General features: G+C 35.4%; 1 protein-coding gene across 1 annotated transcript in view; it reads right to left on the minus strand.

Moving 5' to 3' along the window:
- Window positions 1-18,274, minus strand: part of LOC112687452 (voltage-dependent calcium channel type A subunit alpha-1) — a 303,497-nt gene that overhangs the window by 10,414 nt on the left and 274,809 nt on the right. The window contains exons 29-42 of the mRNA XM_025560177.1: window positions 15,689-15,805; window positions 15,469-15,626; window positions 15,101-15,251; window positions 14,494-14,621; window positions 13,907-14,109; window positions 12,967-13,071; window positions 12,754-12,860; window positions 11,245-11,274; window positions 9,086-9,204; window positions 8,764-8,773; window positions 8,219-8,275; window positions 5,530-5,669; window positions 4,607-4,758; window positions 3-348 (exon numbers count right to left, since the gene is read on the minus strand). Coding sequence (XP_025415962.1) covers window positions 3-348; window positions 4,607-4,758; window positions 5,530-5,669; window positions 8,219-8,275; window positions 8,764-8,773; window positions 9,086-9,204; window positions 11,245-11,274; window positions 12,754-12,860; window positions 12,967-13,071; window positions 13,907-14,109; window positions 14,494-14,621; window positions 15,101-15,251; window positions 15,469-15,626; window positions 15,689-15,805 — 1,823 coding nt within the window. The remainder of the gene's footprint in view (window positions 1-2; window positions 349-4,606; window positions 4,759-5,529; window positions 5,670-8,218; window positions 8,276-8,763; window positions 8,774-9,085; window positions 9,205-11,244; window positions 11,275-12,753; window positions 12,861-12,966; window positions 13,072-13,906; window positions 14,110-14,493; window positions 14,622-15,100; window positions 15,252-15,468; window positions 15,627-15,688; window positions 15,806-18,274) is intronic.

Here is an 18,274-nt window from a genome sequence, read left to right on the forward strand (position 1 = left end):
GCGGGTGGTGCGACGCGGACGACGACGGTTGCGCCGCCGCCGGCTGCTGCTGTAGTTGTCTCGATGATGTTGGCCCGGCGGCGGCGGACGACGAAGCCGACGCCCCGCCGCCGCCGCCTACGTGATGTTGCTGCTGCTGCTGCTGCTGCTGATGGTGGTGCTGCTGGTGATGGTGCAGGTGGTTGTGCTGCTGCGGATGGTGGTGATGCCGGCCGCTGCCGGTCGTGGACACCGGCGACGGGGAACGCGAACGCTGGTCCAGGCTGGTGGTGCCGTAGTACGTGCGGCCGCTCTCCGACCGGTCCGGGCTGGGCGAGCGCACCGGGCTCGTGGACGCCGACCACGAACCTGCGGGCCAAACGTAAATACGCGCACGCGGGCACGCGCACGTTGCATCGTTATTATCACGGATATTTCCTGCGCTTTGCACATGTTATTTGTACGTTATCAATGTATTACGATGTCATGGATTGTATGTGTGTTTGACCGTAAAAATATATGTATACCGTACATCTATCGAACCGTAACTTTGATTGAATAAAACTGTTTTTTTTTTTTTTATTTTCAAAAAAAAAAAAAAAACCGTGCCCGACGAGTAATTTCTCGCGAACGGTTTCGATGACGAAGGCCGTCCGTGTACCGTTGGGCCACATACGTTACGATAATTAAATCGTTGGTTTTTAGAGTGCACGTTGAATACGATCCCACCGACACGTGGACGCATCCATTAGAGTTATCGATCGCGTTCAACTTGTTCGAACGTAATCGATACCGTAACCGGTATAGGAAATTTTTACCAATAATTCATTTTTTTTTTTTTTTTTTTTTTTATCAAGTTTAAAACGGTTTTATTTTTGTTCGTTTTTCATTGGAATTTTGTCGATTTGGTTTTATAAAATTGTATTATGTACCTGGGATTGATGCAGTTATTAAGTCTTACACCATTTTTATTCCGATTTCGTTATAATTTATGTAAAACGATGGCTTTTTTCATTCGTTTAACGTTTTACTAAATATACTGGCATAAGGTTTTTTTTTTTTTTTTACCCAGGTATTTATCAAGAATAATTATTTTTATTTTCATTTATATTTCAATAAACATGCGATTTCTAAGTCGCACGTATAAAACGTAAAAAGAAAATATTTGGACCAACAAAAAGGACACGTGGCGTACATTTTTACCGAACTATGAACAGAATCACACGTCTTTTACGCGACTACTCACGCGTTGAAAATATTGATTATATCGAAATCGTATTTATTAGATTTTTTTTTTTTTTTGTTTTCCGTATCCTACGATAGTGATTACGATGTGGATACGTGTAAAAATCTCGAAAAAAATAGATGTACGGCCAACTCTAATCGTGCATCTTATTAGATTGTTAGCGTTCAACAGAAAATTATAATTTGCCGATATTATATGTACATACGTACATACGTATTATATATGTTTAAAGAATGCGCCCCGTATCGTTGTGTTTTTACACTTTAAATCCGTGTACGATTACTCGACTGTTTACGAATCGTCAGTAATGATGTTAAACGACAGCCGACGAGCAATTTTATGATCGAGATCCACGGACTGCGAACGTGTTAATAACATAATATGTAATCTAATCGAATCGTAGGTATGTGGCACACAAATGGACACGAACCCAAGTGAGCTGGACTCTCAGTTACTTAACAATCATCTTATATTGATAGATTAATAGCGATTTACCGGATTGGATTTCGACTCGCGCTACATTAATATTTTGAATTGGTCGCGGATTACGTTAATGATTTAGTTAACTACGGATTTGGTCCAAGGGTTTTAGGATTTTCTATTGACCGCAAAATATCGAAAAACGCTTCGACGACCGAATTGTATTTAGTCCGCCGGATGGAACGAAATGTGTAAATCGTAGAATAACAGTGAATTTCTCGGTTCGACTGCTCGTCAGTCAGGGAACACGTTGGTTGTGGTGGTGCGAGGCGCACGATTATAAGCGTTAGTGTGTACAAGATTTATTTACTATGTGTACGTATATTGAAATATGATTGATAAAACGTACTCCGAATGATGATGATGATAAAAACAACAACAGTGATTACAATTAACAATAGCAGTACAACAATTATTATTTTTATTATTATTATTATTATTTGATTAAGGTACGGTTTCCCGTACCGAACTTTGCGTTATCGAACACGTGAACAATACGTCGAGTGACAAAACGTGTACATTGCATTGATTTATCTTTTATCACGCGGACAGAAATATTGCCGAGACGGGAGACTTATAGCCACTCGGACAAATAGTGCTTGGAATTTGATGGAGAGGGAGGAGGCTGAAACTCAGGTCAATATTAGATGCTCTTACATCCAGCGAAACATTTAGTTAAATCATTATTTTTTTTTTTTTTTTTTGCCGAATATAGCAGTTTTAGGAGGACCAAAGCCCTATTTTCGCCTGTGCACTAGGATGTCCCGATCGAGCCATTTTCGTATTTTCTCGTTATCATTTAACAATCCGCATTTACTTTGCGTGTACGGTCAAAAACTGATAACAATGAAAAATGCTAGAATTTCTGAAGATCATCGATTGCACATAATACGGGGATAGTCGTTTCGTCAAAAGCTAATAAATCGATTTGAATGAAGCTGAAAGAAATGTATTTATTGGTAAGAGCAAGTTTATCCTTTATCGATACGTCCGTTCCCTGTTTCGACGAGAAATGCATTTTAATTTACAGCGAAACGCTTTAAGGCGACGAATGTCGTATTGGACCGATCAGGTTTAGAAACACAAAAATTGTGCTTGATCATAGTGTAAAACACTATGTAATAAATTATAACAGCGGGAATACCCCCTAATTCTTTAGTGCCATCAGAATCATAACTCTCTGAAGTTGTGCTCAAAAAGTAAGTAAAATAGGTATATTTTCGATTGTACCTGAACCAGGTATGCGAACAGCATTTTTGTTGATATATAATATTATTTACCGTAAACTTATCAAAAACAAGATGGTGTAGTACTCCCAACTATTTGAGGTCGGCCACCCTTGTCCTAAACCTTCACCCGTCTCGATTTTCTATATCCCCTACGCACATACCAACAGCTATTATTAATAATAATAATAATAATAATAATAATAATAATAATAATTGTAATAGTCAATATTATTATAATCAATAATATTTTGGTATTGGCATTCAAACGCAATTTATTGAAAAATTAAATAAAATCCGTTAATCGTATTATTATTTACATATTATGATGTCGTGGATCAACGAAACTACGGTTTATTGTATCATGTAGGTATACATATACTCGTATATATATATATGTGTGTGTGATAATTTTTTATATGCGTACGTTTAAATGATTTTATTATTATAATCTTATTGTGATGTAGTATATATACGGTTCATGCGGGCGAATGATTATGTGAGATGTACACAACAAATAATTTCAAATCTATTTATAATAATATACTGTTCTCAACAATGATAGTGTAATGAAAAATAATTATATACTTGTCAATATACAATAGAGTTGTAATATATAAATATATGTATTTATGGTACGATGTGTAACAAAGTATGTATTACGTATGTATTAATGTTATGTGTCGGTCAAACAACGATGAAATCAAATATCAGTTATATTACAAATTCATAAAAATAATAATAATGTATTATGTATAATCTTTATATAGTTACGTATATAAATTATTGAAACGTCGTTAAAAATCTGAATGTAAATTACGAAACTTCAAGTACAATAATCGTACATCTATTATGCGTAGCATAAAATATATTCGCAAATGATAGTAGTATATGATAAAAAAGAAAGAAAAAAAAAATACGTGCAATAATAATTGTACCGTTATCCTTATGTTTGACTTCGAGTACTTCGACCTAACAAAAAAAAAAAAAAACCACCGACGGTTTACCATACCAATCTCATCATCATGTATATTATTATCGTACTAATTCCGAGCAGTAGTAAAAAAGAAAGTTTTATTTCAATCAAACATAATATTATTATCAATGATATGTAATATTATAAAAATATCGTTTAACGTTCAATGTGATTGTTCTCAGTTTCTGGATTGCACATTCGATCAGCATAGTTCAACGTTCAACATGTGCATGTTGAACGTTTGGAAAATTTGTATACGCATTGCGGATTGCAATAATTTGTATGATTTTGGTTTGATTTAAGCGAGCGTCTATTATTTTTTTTTTTTTTGTTCTATCGCGTATAATATGCTTTCACGGAGGAAGAAATAGAAATCACAAAGCAATTCGTTGTTGGTTATTGCAATTATCTTGTGTTAAAACGAAAACAAAACGTTACGGATCGTAGCAATGTTCGTCGGTAATTTTTAGGCGAAAAATATTATATTAACTTCCATTCGGGTGTATTTGAATATGTTATTCTTTCGTGTGTATTCAAACGGACAAAACAAAAATATGTGTCATTATATGTCTACGGGATAAACGATTGTGTTTATGGCATTTACGATTGTGTGTGTGCGAGCATTTAATTTAAATATGTAATTCTTCAAGTTTTCGTAGTAGTTCTATCGTTATTCTATCGTTATTCATATGTGTTTACCTCTCGGCTGTCGACGATGCTCTTGTTTGACGATCTCGACGACGTTGGACACGGTGTCGCTGAAACCGATCTCGTGCGGATGATGACTATGATGAAAGTGGTGAGATTGATGATGGTATCTCCTGATTGGCGATGGAGATCGACGTTCTCTCCTAAATCACAAACACGGCGATTAGCGATCGGACGAAATCCGTGACGCGTCGTCTAATCCTAATTTGCGAAAGTATTTATAAGAACGCGCACGGCGAATCCAGTAGGGTGTGGTCGATCCTTACGATCTTACGTTTAACGCAACTTAAAACACATTACACACGTGGAAAACATAGGTATGATTTCTCTGACGAGCATACAGCGAAACGGCGTTTTTCCCATTTTTCCCGCATCCAGCAGTGGTGAACCTAACCTAATGTGTGAATCCGCGGTTACGTCCGTCACGGTGCATTCGAGTGCAGCCGTTGAAGATCTGGAAGAACTGTGTCGTTCGGTCGGACGAAACAAAATCAACCACGTTTATGATCCTTCACGACCACGACCCCGGTGAACCCCATACGTCGTTGAACCCAACCCCGTTCGCCCCGTGTACCAAACGCAATACGCTCTCAGCAGAACACCGACGTCGGATGCGACGGTAGTGCGTTATCGGCGTAACACATTATAGAAATCTAGTTCGCCCGTGTTCCGTTCGCGCACAACGATGATTAGGGTTCGGACGTTTGCGCGACTGTTGCATTTAAAAAATTATGCGCGAAAAATCATAAAAAAAAAAAAAAAAAAAAAGGAAACCCCAAAGGATATACGAAATAAAAATAGTGTTATCCGGCTTAGTGGAACGCGCGATTCCAGCCCAGACGACGATCGTACGGGCGCGTCGGACCGACAACGTTTTAGTTCGGGCGCGCGCGTGTGGTATACGTGGTACGTACCGTATGCTGGGTGACCGCGACCTCGGTTGCCGGTAACCGGGATGTAAGTGCATGCCCTGGCTGTGGGATTGTTGCCCATCGGAGTTGGAATCCTCGGACGGCCTCCGCGACGAGATCACCACGTCCGTCAGCTCCATCACCTGTAAACCGCCCGCGTCCTCGCGTATAAATTACACCGTTCCCGCGGTCCCGTCACGTAGCGCGGACGCGGATATTTAACGTCACGCCCGTTCCGTTCCGTACGTGTACGTTAAATATACGTCCGTGCGCGTTGTCACCGCGGCGCGCTGTGCAGGGCCGCCTCAGGGATTTTTACGGGCCCGGGGCAAATCGATCTCGGGACAAGGGAGCCCTCGACCATCGCAACGACGTGAGATTACGATAAGGAAATCACTCACCGCGTTCCCGAAATTCCGGTGAATATAGTTTTCCAAACCTTAACCGATCAAGATCGTTTTAACGCATCGGTACAACGAACTACCGGTTACTACGTTTAATTAAAATCGTATTCGTTCCTAGATCGTTAATGAACCGCCATAGAGAACGAGAACTTGGATTTTGTCGCGTTGGCAAATTTCTATGTGAATTCGGATATAATTATTCTGCCCACCCCAGCAATAACCGTAATAAATTAAAGTTTTAATTATTTATAAATTGGAATGACTGAAAATGTAGCCTGTATAACAGCGCTCAAATATAAATTTAAGTTGATCTTATTTAATTCAATTTAATAATATTTCATTAAGAAAAATTATTGGGGACTCTAATAGGTAACGCCGAGCATTTCTAAACAATGTGGACTTTTAGAGGGCCCCCTTTCAATTTTCCTAGACTGGGACCTGGAAAAAATGCTCCCATTGTTCCGCTTCATTGGCGATGGTCCTGCCGCTATGTGTTCGTAATGTAACACGTTTGCATTTTATAAAACAAATATATATATATATATATATGTACACGAAATGTGAATGGAATGTAAATACGTATATACATATATATGTATGTATAACGAAAAACCAATAAACCAATAAAAAAATGAAAAAAAATAAATAAATCAATATAAATGGATAAAATAAAAGAAGAAAAAAAACGAAAAACGAGAACTTGTGCGCTCATCGTTATAATTTTCAGGAGTGGAAAAATCTCTCCTCTCGATCGCACCGGTAAATCATATTATTTATATGCATTATACATACTGCATTATATATTTTACACGGCTTTACCGGTAGTATTTACTGAACGGATACACATGTAACGGATGCTTGCATTGCAATAAAATAAAATACGGTTATTCCGATGGCTGTGGGGTGTACGTGTTACCGGTTTTCCGTTGAAAGATGACTACGGTAAAAATATTTTGGTTAAAAAAAAAAAAACTTATAATATTATTAATTATAAATAAAATGTTAAAATAATAATAATATTGAAAAAAAGTATATAGGGTAGTGCGGTTATTGTATGTGTTTCGTGATAGGAAACGCGAAAACAAAATAAAATAAAAAACGACTGGGGAGTTTAAAATTTAAAATTATTTCACCAACTGACCACAGTTCTATCATATATATATAATAATAATAATAGAATAATGTTATTAATGAAAAAAGTGGATAAGATGTTTAAAAATGCATGCAAATTTTGCGCCACATGCATCGTGCAAAATTTAAGACTAAACATATGTTATAAATATAATAATAATAATAATAATTAGAAAAAAATAATACACATATATGTATATATATATATGTAACATAGTTAAACATAATAATCAATTGTATACATCTATCCTGGGACAATAATATTATATAACTAACGGACAAGTAATGTCCGTCCAAAACTCTAAATAATCTTATATTTCATTATACAGTAAACAACAATAATAATAATAATAATAATAATTATAGTATTACCATAATGGTTTAATATTTACCTACCTAAATTAATAATATATATATATTTTTTTTTAGATACGAGAACTACATAACAATAACAATAATAATAATATAATTATCCTTACCAAGTCAACAAATAATAATAATAATAATAATAATAATAAATAAATAAATCATTCTAAATCATCTAAACTCTCTATGTAAATATTAAACGTGTCTGTTTTCATTTCTATAAAGTGTCGCGAAGAGAGCGCATATATATAAATATATGTATATAATAAAATAATTATAATATATATTATAATTGTTTTATTATTGCAATATGCATATATGTAAAATATGCGCCGAAGGCGAAGTTAAGAGGGATAGAGCCCTTTATTCGTTGTAGAACTACTATTTGTGCTCATTAAATGATACAGTTACGAGGGGAAGGACTGCCCGCAAGGGCGAAGTACCCCCTCGTAGCCCCGCAATTCATTAAAAAAAAAAAAAAAAAATGGTTTTAACAAGAGAGAGAAAGAGAGTTCCATCAAGTGACTAGAGTCTATGCAACCACACAAAAAAAGGTCTAAGTATATATTTATACGTATAATATTATGTATGTATTTAATCGAAACCCGTGATGGTTTCCGCAAAAATAAGTCGAAATTCAAGAGTTCTACGTAAATGAAATGCAAAATATAACAACGTATAATATTCATATTGTATGTATATATAATATATAAAACAACCAACGAGTAAAAAACACAACGTATCTATTTCTCCGGGGGGAGTTCATAAAATCTCAAACCATCAAAATATACCTTTTCTAAAATATCGCCACGCCTCCTTCTCAAACGTTTGGATTGCGTTATATATCGCTGAAAATACACAAACACAGAACCGTTTTACACACAGATTATAGTCACTTGACACAATTAAAACATTTTTAGCATCAAGGGTCTCGTGTATATTTAATTATTATGTTATCACTTGACTTTTTCCATAATATTATAATATTTTGTTTTATATTTAGATACGGATAGATACGTTAGAATGAAATGTATCATTTTTTTTTCAACTTTTTTCTTCCTCGATTCATTATGTGGTACACATAAGGGCGTACATGTTATTATATTATGTGTTTAAACGGATAATAATAATAATAATAATAATAATAATATCAATCATAGTTATAATAATATGCCTACACGCGGTTGTAAATTATTTTAATAATTACGAGTGTCGGCGTTGTGTGTTTTTAAACTTTTGTTTTAGCCTTAAACTATAAAAAAGGATGGGGTAAACACTCTGGGGGTTTAGGTTGACGTATTCATGTGTAAATATTACTTGGTCATACGGTCATCACCTTTTTAGACCTGAAACAAATAACAACCATCACCGGTATTACGTATACATTTTCATGTTGATAACGTCACCGAAGTCCGGTGCTGCGAGCACACGATGTACGAAATCATTAAACATTTCGTTTGCCGCATCTCAAACGTTAAAAGGCAATTTTACGAAAACGAAAATGGATTTGTGGTCGCCATAACATAATGAATCGTGTAACGTGACCGTTCGCATAGTTTTTTTCGGTTTTTTATTTTTCGGTACGTAATGCACTTAATGTGTTCGTACACCGCGGTATTTTTACTACACACGCACGCTCACACTTCTTCGACAATTACCTGCTCCTGGAGTTGTTTCTGGTCAGCAAACAGCTGTTTTCGTCTTCGTCTTGCCCTCGTTCCGCGTTCCAATTGGTCGCACCAGCGGCTTCCATGAGGCACGTGAAGAACGACGAGTGCTGTTTGAAATTTTTACACAATAACGTTTTATAGAAAAAAGGTAGTATAAAGATAAAATAGTAAACTAGAAATGGAAAAAAACAATAAAAAAATTAGCGAAAAATTACATAGTAGCTTGTTAGGAGTGCAACAGTGTGCAACTATAATTTTTTATAGCCTAACCACCACCACATCTCCCTAAAAAAAAAGAAGCTTTGTATGTATAACTGTTCCATACGAAGATAATGTATTGTATATGAAGCTTTGTCGTCAAGCGGGTGTTATAAGCTTAAAATAATAATAATAATAATAATAATAATAATAATTTATTTTACTTTTTATTTTCAAATCTCACGATTTATTGTTTTCTTTCTTTTCTTTTTTTTTTTTTTTTTTTTTATCGTACGATATTAATTATCTTAGGTTTTTTTTATATTGTTGTTATTTAAATAAAAGGAAAAATAAATATAAATAACAAACAATTGCATTCTAATATATATACATATTTTCTAACTACGCATACACATGAAAACTACCGTATTTACATAGTGTATTATAATAGTAAAATATGTTATAAAACTCGTGCAGCTAAAGTACTGTTAGGATTACAATCTAAGAATGCAGGTATAAAAAAAATACAGCAATCCATCTAAATATACATATATATATATATAACTACGTCAGCTAATTTAATAATAATAATAATAATAATAATAATAATAATAATAATAATGATAATAGTAATAATAATATTAATAATTATTGTAAGTGTGATAAAATAAACATATAATGTAGAAAATTATACGATATTATTAAGACTTATTACGATGAAGTATACTATGCTAACAGACATAATATATTACATCGAGTCGATATAAAGTAATGTAAATATATATAAATAAATAAATATATATATTATTATAAATCCGTGTAATTGACTGTAAAAAGAAAAAAAAATGATATGTCTGAAAGACCCGTACTTATTAAACACGTGCGTTCTAATGCAATTAAAACGGATCTATTATTTAAAAGTAGTACAAAAACAATAATGAAAAATTAGATACAATAATATTATACAAATATATATATATTTATTATTTATATATAAATGTTTAGCGCTATGTAAAGAAACTAATATAGCCAGCTGAACTGTGGTCTAATAGACGAACAAAATTTTTATATGTTACTCGTACGTTACCTATACTCTAAAATGTATATAGTTAGGTAAAATATATAAATATACATATATTATATATTATTTATGAATACATAATACATATATATATATATATGAATATTTTAATAAGGGTGGTATGTATAATAATATGTTGTGGGTAACTGGGGGTTTTCGTATAGTGCTTATAAATAGAACAAGGACTGGTAAATCAAATTATAACACAATTTAACAAACAATATAAAAAAAAATAAATAAAAAAAAAAATGTAAATAAAAATAAAAAATAAATTAAATATATAAATAATAGAATAGGAAAAGAATATAAGAAATAAAATGTTGCTATATAAATCGTGATTCAACTAGAAGAACGAATGATAATGAATGTGAAAAAGTAATACATGAATTATATTTATATATTATCATCAATATACGTAGATAAAACGTTGAGCGATCAGTTAACTTTGTGTAATGTTAATTTTATTTAGAATAGTTAAAAAAATCCGGTTTTTTTATGATATAGAAACCATTAAAATGCGATCGTTTGAAATTACGTTTTCGGTATTTCTTTTAATTGTGCTATTGTTTCGCGGTAAAAGTTATTTTTTGATTTTTTCAGTAGGATTTTTCAACGTTTCACCACGGTGCCTACGTAATAGTATTCTTGTAGTGACAAGGAGTGTAAAAAAAAAAATTATGAAACGAGAAACTGTACAAATGGAATTGAAAACGAATGATGGTAATAACATTAAATACAAAATAATGGAAACAAATAAATGATAAATGAATAAACAAAACAATAATAAAGAAATATAATACGAAACTAATGATTAAAAATAATACATTTATATATAAAAAATAATTGAATAAACTCAAATAAATACTACCGGCTCTGGGGAACTATGTTCTGCAATGTCCTGAAAGCAAACACATAAATATAAACTGTCTCTATGTCGACTGTTCTCAATATCCATTTACTAGGTAATTTCGTTCACCCTTTTTTTCCATGCTCTAATCAAATATTATGTGTTCTACAATTATTCTAAGCCTAAAAACATCAACGGTGATCCATGGTTTTTATAATGCCTAAAAAATTCCACCTAACCTTCAATATATTCTCCACACATTGACAAATTATTATTCTGTGCATATACTACACTAAACAATGACATTATATACCTACTTCACTGACTATAATCACCTATCTACTAAAAAACTGTATTATATATTATATTATTTTTAAAGCTAAAAAAATAATAATTAAAAAAAAAACAAAAACGATAAAACCAACAACACTTTTATTTGTGTTTTAAAAATGTTCACGTAAGAATTTAATGTTACGTTTAATATAATAATCGTATGATTTTATTTATTATATATTCCACGACATTTATTATTTATTTAATTTTCTTCTTTTTTTTTTTTTTGAAAACTTATGGACTTCACAACACAAAAATAAAAATAAAAAACAATAACTCAAATAAAAATAATATCAAACAAGTGTGAACGTGTAAAAGCAAAACGTGTTTTTATTTCGTGTTCACAAGCTTAATATTTTAGCTTTTACAAAACATATAATTTTGTATCCTCGTAACATACCCAAAGTACGAAAATAATTTTGTGGTGGATTTTTTTTTTTTTTATTTATTTATTTTTGTAAATCTTTTTGAATTCTCGTACCTTGTAAACGATCAATAATGCGAAAAAAAAAAACTAAAAAAAAAAAAAATTCGCTCACACAACATTGATTTTTATACCAAGTAATAAATTATACCAAAACGAAAAATAAAACAGAACAAAAACAATCCGAAATTAAACTGTGCATGCGCTGTACACCAACCAATAATAATTGTTTTACCAAAAACACATCAATGTAAAACATTGTAACGGGTCCAAGGAAAATAAACACGCATCGATATATAAGTTCACAGCACAAATAATATGACAATTCGTAAAATAACAAAAATAATAAACAAATAAAAACAAAAAAAAAAAAAAATCAGGGAAAATAACAGCACTCAAACAATAAATAAACGCAACCGACTTAAACGTATTACGTAATGAATGCGTTTTTTTCTTTTTTTTTTCTTAATGATTAACGTCGAAACATTTTAACGATAATTTTTACCCTCGGGTGTGAACCGCGCAGTGTTTCATCGCACACCTTAACTATTATATCCCTCGTCGTCGGTACGTAATACATATTTATTTATCTATTTTTTATTTCTTTTTTTATTGTTATAATTTTTATCGTAGCAATCCTCTTTCAAAACATTTTGGGTGTAGTTATTTTTATTTTTCGCGATTTTTGTTTGTTTGTTTTTTTTTTTTTTTTTCAAACGTATCACGGAGACGCGTATATAAAACGGTTCATGAATGCGAATAAGGTATATTACCTGCGGATTGGACGATTTGATTTGACCGAATCTCGTGGCCTTCCAGCTCTCCAGTATCAACAGAGCCGCGTATATTTTGCCCACCGTCAGCTTGCCGGAGTTCAGACCTGTGCCGGGGGAAACAGTGAGGTTAATAATAATGTCGGCCAATACGAGTGGCGGCGACGTATAGCCGACGTAAACGGAACACCGTTAATCGTGCAGAAAACCTACAGTCGCTTTTCGGAATGAGCAGGTCCAATATCTTTCTGGCCTGCAACGGCCATATGTGCCTGATGGTCTCCCTCAACTCCTCGTCCGCCTGGTCCATTTCTTCGGCTGCAAACAACAAACGAACATCGTCAAAACGATAACGGGTTGCGCGAGAGCCACCGAAGGCGATGCATAACGGTGGTTGGCCACCTGCTGCGTCCCGCGGTAAAAATTGTTTTCCGAATCGCGGCCCGGGTACTTACTAACTTAACAATTTTTTTTTTTTTTTTTACTCTCGTATATTTTATTCCAAGCTTCGTTTTCGTTCCCGTTTTTTTACGGACTCAGGACTATCTGTAGCATCAGTGCTGCAGGTAGGTTTGTATTTGATCGAATAAATGCTGTGCAAGTGGTTAGTTGTCGTTGTTGTCGAACGGGGAACGATAATAATTACATAGGATAGACGTGACGAACATCAACCGGGCCGCAATTCGGATTAGATATTTTTCGTAGATATCTCGGAAACGCAACTGGTGTGCAGCCATGGTTAACCTAACCATGGCAACATGTATCATTGTAATACCATTACAACACAAAGTGTTGTTCTGTTGGCCACCTGCGAGGACTCCGAAGGGGGGGGGGACATTCATTAATACAAGTACAGTGCCTTCCGCAACTCCCACGGACGTTTTCAGAAATAAAAACCATCGAATAAGAGGGCGATGTTAAGGACACACGCATGAAACATGCGTTTATTTAATTTAATTATGATTATGTGCAATTATGGGCATTTACAGGGATCTATGCAACAACGCGGACGATATCAAGGAACATGGTACATGGTTTAGGTACCGAAATGACCGAAATTTGTACCTAGGTTTTGGTTGGGTTGCGTTCTAGTACATAACATTTTTATATTTTTAGCCGCTATGCTATAAAACTATTGCAGCGCCACACGTACCGCATCGCATTTTGATACTGAGGTTTTCCCTGATGAGGGCAAACAACGTGGTGGTGAACTGCACTTTGCCGTCCTGATCAATCGGCATGTTCATCCGGATGAGCTTTTTGTACGCCAAACGGTTGGGACACTTGTTGCCGAAACCCAATGGTGGATCGATGTTTTTGAGCATATCGTACATTTCCGTGTAGTGTATCTTCCCCCTGCGAGTGAACATATTTCTATTAGTTAGTGGTTTTTTACGACAAAAACCACGCACAAAAACAGCATATATAAATATAAAATCAAAGTGGTTTCGTATCTATATTATTCTTAAAATAATAACCAAGTATTATTAAATGTATCTTATAATAACGATAAAAATTCTTGTTTGTAGTATTATATGTGTAAGCGTTTACAACATGTTTCTATTTAAAATAATGTCAACCAGTATGGAAAAAAAAAATTTATTAATGACCATTAACACATATATTATTAGAGATGATCTATAAAATATGTATTGAAAAATAATTTTTTCTTATATTCTATAGTATGTGCATTGCACGACCGAATACGGTTTTTTAAATTTATTTATCGTTAGCACTTACGTGGCGTTCGGGTCGTACTCCGCCCAAATCCGGACGAATTCGTCTAAATGATGAGCCCCCAATATCGATGAATCTCTGGTCAAGTAATCAAAGTTGTCCATGATGACAGCCACGAACAAGTTCAACATCTGTAACGAGACAAAACGGTCAACGGCGATGATCGTTAATGTTACCGGCGCCACGACAGACAAAAGGTCTGAATTCGTATGAATCGAGAGATAAAAAAAGGCAATGTTTTTCGATGGTCCACATGTTCGGTGTAGTGATGGGCGATTTTATGCATCCATTCATGTATATTATAATATCATCAGACCGTAAATCGTGATGTGTCTAAGTATAATCGATCGCCAAAATGATCGGTCCAATGTATTGATTTGGAAATTCCACATTTTTTAATCCGTAAACGTAAACAAAATTTAAGGTAGCGAAAAAACACGGTATCGGTCATTGTAAACACTGAAAAGGTAGACGGTGCACGATGTTTCCGAATTTTTCGATTTGCTCGATTAGTTTATTCATTCCTCGTTCGTTCTCGTCGAAATAAATATGACGAAGAAAAACTAAAAAATAAAAAATAGAATCGCACGCCAACGAGCGCGAGACTTACCAAAAACGAACAGAAGAAAATGAACGACACGAAATACATGTAGGCCATGTTCGAACCGCATTCCAGTCCGGGTTTCTTAGCTCCGGCCTCGCACGTTTTGCCGTGAATACACGATAACATGATCGACGGCCACGCTTCGCCCGTGGCGCACCTGAAACGTTAAAACGTTATTATCCACGTGTTCGTCGTTGTCGTTGTTGTTTTCGTCGTCGTTCCAACGCGGGATGAACGCGAACCAAAGTATTTGGTCAACGAAATATTTTGAAAACGCGCGTGAATCGTTCGACCGAGTCGCGCGCAGACGGTTTCGAGACCGCGATCGGGAACGACGAGAACAGGACGCGTAGGTACGGGTCGACGAACGTTACCGAAACAACAGCATCAGGCCCTGGACGAACGTTTGGAAATTGTTGTGCCTGTTGATGTCTGTGTCGGGGTTCAGCTGGATGTTGCCGAAGATCTGCATGCCGATGATGGCGTAGATGAAGAACAGCATGCCGATCAGCAGACATACGTAGGGCAGAGCCTGGAAAATACGATGCGATCAGTCGGACGCGGAGTCGGAGACGCGCGGCCGCGGGTACTCACTTTGAACGACTGGACGAATGTCCAAAGCAATATCCGTATTGTGTACCCTTGCCGCAGCAGTTTTATCAGTCTCGCGGCCCGGAACAGACGGAGGAATCCGACGTTTATGAAGTTTTCCTGCAACAACGGGGTCACGTTTACAACGCGCAGATGAAATGGAAAAAAAAAAAAAATAATAATAAAAAAATCGAACGAAACGATAACAACCGGAAACGAATGGAATCCGCTGACGAACGGTGTGGTTGCACCGGCACGTGCCGTAAAAAACCGTTCATAAAGTGTCACGCGTGCAAGGGCGTACCGCGAAGATTGCGAGACTACACCCTTCGCGGTGCACCCCGTGCGCGCTCGACTGAAAACAGCTCGGGCGCGCGACGGAGTCCATGAAACGCGATAATTATTGCCACGTAATATGATGACGAGCCCCACAGTCTTCTCCGCGCAGTGCGGACCGTACGGTTTTCGATCGATTTTTATCCGTTAACTATCCTTACTCCCGATTAGTCGTGTAAAAGGCTCGGGGAGTGAACGGCACACAAGTGTAAATGCGTTCGCACGGGTACAATAGAAATCGCTAGACCATGCGTGCTGTTGTAACGGCGAACACCGCGAGCGTCAGGGATGATGTCGTGGGACGATTACCCGTCCGGTTCAACACTCGCGCGCATCGGCCGCCGACGTTATTCGATTCGCAGGACCCCGGAGCGTGGGCTACACGTTTTCGGAAAACGATAGGGTAAGGGGGGTTGCCAAATGTCTGGTATAGTATCCGTATTGCCGGTGTACCTGCCATTAAAAAACGTTGGGATCGCGTCGGGGCAGCGATAATTTTCAACCGCGTTCGAGATCAATCGCCGACATTCGGGAAACGGACGAAGTCACGAGTGTTATCGTAACAATACCCAACGGAATTGAAATGCGTTTGATATTGGTATTAAGGATACGAAATCCGATGGAACTGGCATTTGTTTTTGAAATCACTCGATCACCGAATAATTAAATTGTTTGAAATCAAACAGTCCGTGGAAATCGTTAGGTGCGACGATGGAAGAGTTTGTAGTTCACGAGATTCCAAACGAAAAAAACGTATGAATTGCTTACACGATAACATAGTGAAATATTTTAGGGCTCGCACGATACGCACACTTCGTTGAGTCAAGAATGAACCGTATTAAGAAGTGCGGTACGTAATAATGTATATAATAATAAGTAAAAAGTAGTGCGGTAGTACGTTTGCTGGACGAGAGGAACCGTATGGTAAACGGATTTTGGTCAGCGATTTCTGTTGTATGAACGGTTAGCTTTGCAATTATCAGATGTACCGTAAAGACTTAAAATGAAAACACAATGTACACGAGCATGATGGCACATTATTACTATACATTATGATGATTGTAGGCCAACCAGTTGTATGAAATCGTAGGCGCAACTATGAGGGGTGGCTTGGGGGAGAGGGAGATGCGTTATCCTAAATATTGTCATAGCACTCCCAGATTAAAAGTAATAAATCGCAGAATATTGTCTTTGAGATTGAGATAAAATCCAATTATCTATGCCTATAATTTCTATACACGGAATAATTATTAAGTTTAATAATTCTTGTTATTTGTTGTATTACGGTATTTGATTTACTTAGGAATACCTTAAATCAAAATTTGGTTCACAAAATTACGTTATTTCATCGTTTTTTTTTAATTTGAACTGAATTTATAGTAGCGAGTTGTGATAAATTTTGTTCATAGTTAAATTAGTGGTTAGAGTATGATGACGTAGCCCTTACGGGTTAGTATTATCCTGGTACTTATAGCCTCCCCCCAAAATGTATACTTTAGTTGCGCCCATACATGAGATCATGACGTATTCATAAAAGTACACAATAAGCAACAGCATCGACATGGCGGCGGCGGCAACTGCGACGGCGATATTTCATTACAAAATTATTTAGCAGCGGCGGTGATGACGATATAATTATAAATAATATCATTTATAATAACAAAAACGAAAAAAAAATAAATAAAAAAAAAAAAACTTTTAAGTATACAAGGTGATTTTTCACAGTTCATTTTTAATGTTGCGTTTCGTAACGGAGTGAAAATCTACCTGTGATAGCGTTACGATAATATTAGTAACTAATTGATTGTTATTATAATATGATTTTCGAAGTGAAGATGAATGAAGTGAAGGATAGAAGATTAAAACACCTCTACGGTTAACTCAAACGTTCCGTTTTCGTTTGAAAAAAGTGTTAGAGGAAATAAAAATGATAGTAAATATTGTAAACGTTACAGTCTGATCGTCTGTTGAATCCGTCTGTAAACTAATGAAACCAGTGTTGCGCGTACGGTTAGAAATTTGTTCGGAAAAGCAATAATCGGCGGATTGAACGCGCGAAAAATAAAGAAAAATCGAAAAAAATCACCCTGTATACATAAAAATGTTAATAGCGCCAACAGCAGTGTGTGTATAATGTTTATCATTGCAAGTTTTACGATTATCATAATTATTCTATATGATTTGCGCAAGCTCGCGGGTGGCGGCTATAATAATAATAATAATAATAATAATAATAATAATAATAATAATAAT

Source organism: Sipha flava, unplaced genomic scaffold, assembly GCF_003268045.1.
Source record: "Sipha flava isolate LNK unplaced genomic scaffold, YSA_version1 34_pilon_pilon, whole genome shotgun sequence".
Classification (NCBI taxonomy): Eukaryota; Metazoa; Arthropoda; class Insecta; order Hemiptera; family Aphididae; genus Sipha; species Sipha flava.